Genomic DNA, 3,851 nt, shown 5'->3' with positions numbered 1-3,851 from the left:
CCCCTGAAGTGTCCATCAAAGTGACCAATCACATTAGGACTACGGGGGTCCGCCTCCAAACTGCCAAAATTAATTTTATTTACACGAGCGGGATTTCTCTCCGAGCAGAGAGCGCGACGCTGCAGCAGCGCCTGGAAAGCAAAGCAGACATTGCACGAGGGCTTCTTTGTGCGCGCGGCTGTCGAGGTCTACACGCTCGAAATTTAATTACGCGCATTGTTACAACATAATTATCATTCTGTGGGCCGTGGAGGGAAGAGTCAGGCACAACACCCGTGGGTGCAGAGCTGATAGCCTGGGATCACTTTACTCTCTCCTCTCAGAGTGAAGACGGTGATGGAGGAAGAGGAGGAGGGAGCAGAGGGGAGCAGGTGGTCCCAAGAAGAGCCTCCATATTTCAACAGTGACCCTGAGCCTCCAAAGTAAGAGTGCGCTGGGTAATGACGACTGTAACAGCTGATACACTCACCTGTGACGTCACATGGATCCTGTTAGTGTAGCTGTTTGTTCACACTGACTACTAAATACTTTTACTTTGAAATGTCAGGCACACTTACACATCAGGCGAACAGTATGTATTCATATGTATTCACTCACCAGCTGCAGGAAACAGAATCAGGTAAGGTCCTCAGGTGAAGCCTGAGTGTGTGGTCCTCAGGTGAAGCCTGAGTGTGTGGTCCTCAGGTGAAGCCTGAGTGTGTGGTCCTCAGGTGAAGCCTGAGTGTGTGGTGTTTGCTGTGACTGGGAAAATCGGGAGGCCTCCTTGTGTAGCGTCACCCAGAACAGTAGGAAAATACTCGTGTGGACAAACAGTGCAGATCAGGTTTTTATTATTTTCACTTTACTGCAGGAGGTCGTTTGACTGTTGTTAGAGCGATACAAATGAAAACGTGTGTGTGTTTGCAGAGGTCAGAGGTCACAGTCTCCAGTAACATGCTATCTGTCCGTGAGGAGTCACTGGCCTCATGAAGAACCTCCATGTTTCAGCAGTGATCCTGAACCCTCAAAGTAAGAAGCAGTTTCTGCTGTAGCATGGACTGATGGAGTCCGTCTTGTTCAGTGAATCGTTTACACGACGATCCGTGAGTGCGACCTTTAAACTGTCTGTGTGTGAGGGGAGAATGAAACCAGACAACAGAAAGGGACAAGTTAGAGAACAGATTCCAGCGTGCTTGGAGGAGTGAAAGGTCTGAATAGAGCCTGAGTGATGAGGGTCACTTGGCCCATGGCGCATATTGGTGGGTGGGCAGGGAGTGAGTCTGGAGGTGTGAGACCTGATTGACCTGAGACACTGACCAGGTCAATCAGCTGGTGTGCAGGGTCACCTGTGATGGCCCTGGTTTACCTGAGACAAAACACTTTTTCAAACAGAAGTTTCTCCACTTTGACTTTTCTCTGTGACCATCAGAGCTTCTGCACAGTGTCATCAAATCTGCATGTTTGTCACTGACAGTCGATGATTTTAGTGATAAAGAAATGTGTTCACAGGGGGAGGAAGAGGAAGAGGAGTGGTGTAGCAGCCAGAAACTCCTGAATGCTCAGATGAACAAAGCAGTAGACTGGTTTCTGGAAGATCACACACTCTCTTTTGAAGATCTCTGTACAAACTCCTGAGTACACCGAGGCCTCTGTCACATCCAGACCACACTGCTCCAGGTCTTCTTGGTAGAACATGATGTTTCCTTTCTCCAGATGTTCAAACGCCAGCCTCCCCAGCTTCAGAAGAACTTCCCTGTCAGCCTCCGTCAGCTCCTGTGGACTCGTCTCATGTCCCTCATGGTACTTGTTCTTCTTCCTCTTTGTCTGAACCAGCAGGAAGTGTGAGTACATGTCAGTCAGGGTCTTGGGCAGCTCTCCTCTCTGCTCTGTAGTCAACATGTGCTCCAGAACTGTAGCAGTGATCCAGCAGAAGACTGGGATACTACACATGATGTGGAGGCTCCTGGATGTCTTCATGTGGGAGATGATTCTGCTGGACAGCTCTTCATCACTGAATCTCCTCCTGAAGTACTCCTCCTTCTGGGCGTCAGTGAAGCCTCGTACTTCTGTTAGCCTGTCAACACATGTAGGAGGGATCTGATTGGCTGCTGCGGGTCGGGAAGTTATCCAGACGAGAGCCGAGGGAAGCAGATTCCCCTGGATGAGGTTTGTCAGCAGCTGGCTGACTGATGACTTCTGTGTGACATCAGACAGCAGCTTCCTGTTGGTGAAATCCAATGAAAGTCTGCTTTCATCCAGGCCGTCAAAGATGAACAAAAGCTGAGAGACAGCCAGCTTCTCTGCTGTGACCTTCTGTAATGTTGGATGGAAAACATGGAGCAGCTCCAGAAGACTGTACTGCTCATCTCTGATCAGGTTCAGCTCCCTGAATGAAAGCAGAACCACCACACTGACATGTTGGTTCTCCAAGCCCTCTGCCCAGTCCAGAGTGAACTTCTGCACTGAGAAGGTTTTTCCAACACCAGCCACGCCGTTGGTCAGAACCACTCTGATGGGTCTCTGTTGGTCAGGTAAGGCTTTAAAGATGTCCTGGCACCTGATTGGAGCGTCATGGAGGGCGTCCATCTTGGAAGCTGTCTCCAGCTGCCTCACCTCATGTTGGGTATGAACCTCTTCACTCTGTCCCTCTGTGATGTAGAGCTCAGTGTAGATCCTGTTGAGGAGGGTTCTACTTCCTGTTTCATCACTTCCTTCAGTCACACGTTCACATCTCCTCCTCAGACTGATCTTATGTTCATCTAAAACCTCCTGCAGACCAACATCTGCTGAAAGAAAGAAAAACAATGAGACTAAAGAGAAAGAAAACTCTTCAATGTCTGAACAACACAAGAAGTCCAGTTTTCAGAAATGAGTCCATCAGCAGACAGATGTTCAGTCTTACTTTGTACACAGCTGCTCTGACTGGCTGTCTGCAGTCCAGCTCTGCTTCTGGATCTTTCTCCACACTGGGGACAGGAGGAGTCTCCTGATGAAGCAGACTGGTCCCAGTATGAGGAGATGCACTGTCTGCAGAACCAGTGTCCACAGCTGGTAGAGACTGGATCCTTCAGGACGTCCTGACACAAAGCACAGCAGGACAGCTGCTCCTCCTCACAAACACCACTCCTCTTCCTCTTCCTCCCTCTGTGAACACATTTCTTTATCACTAAAATCAGTGACTGTTAGTGACAAACATCCAGATTTGATGACACTGTGCAGAAGCTCTGATGGTGACACAGAAAAGTCACAGTGGAGATACTTCTGTCCACCTTTGATTAGACTCATTATAAAAAGGAAAACAAAGTTTGAACACAGTCATGTTTCCAGTTCACTGACTTACATTTATTCCATGGACACTCACTCTAACCTGAACCACAGCTACAACCCAACATTGTTGAGGCCTCATCTCCTCCTTTCCTGACTGTAGAGGTTAAATATGCAACAACCAACAAATAAAAGAATTTGGTTCATTTCAAAGAAATTCACACGGTGACCAAGTAAAGTAACCGTAGTAAAGGAGACAACATCCCGTTGATGGTGGGATTATTTGAAAGATTTGCTTTAGTCACGTCACCAAATGCAGTTGAACCACCCGTGGATCCATGTTTGACCATTCTACCACTCTGAGCTCTGCTTTTTAATCATTTTATTATTATCATCATTCATTTATTCATTCTTTGGAGGGGGGCTATTTCCTAATGCCGCCCTAATAAGCTGATGTTCAAGGGGAAATATAACAGAAACTCTTTCAGTGTTATTCATTAATAAATTAACAGATAAACTGTGAAGAAGAAAAAACTGAGATTTAAAGGAGAGAGTGAGAAACTTGATCATCCATCCTCATAATACATGTTTATCCTGCTCTCTTTTTT

General features: G+C 47.2%; 1 protein-coding gene across 1 annotated transcript; it reads right to left on the bottom strand.

The window, feature by feature from the left end:
* Positions 1 to 1,515: 1,515 nt before the first annotated feature.
* On the bottom strand, positions 1,516 to 3,123 carry LOC121811863 (protein NLRC3-like; the record flags this gene model as incomplete). The annotated part of the gene is given in 2 exon segments (XM_042217633.1): positions 1,516 to 2,765; positions 2,882 to 3,123. Coding segments are annotated over 2 exon segments (1,492 nt in total), but the record flags the coding sequence as incomplete, so codon positions are not given.
* Positions 3,124 to 3,851: the final 728 nt, after the last annotated feature.

Source organism: Haplochromis burtoni, unplaced genomic scaffold (assembly GCF_018398535.1).
Source record: "Haplochromis burtoni strain Fernald_Lab_line unplaced genomic scaffold, NCSU_Asbu1 Contig_2378, whole genome shotgun sequence".
Taxonomy (NCBI): domain Eukaryota; kingdom Metazoa; phylum Chordata; class Actinopteri; order Cichliformes; family Cichlidae; genus Haplochromis; species Haplochromis burtoni.
The sequence above is the reverse complement of the archived record's forward strand: the minus strand, read 5'-3'. Positions and strand labels throughout refer to the sequence as shown.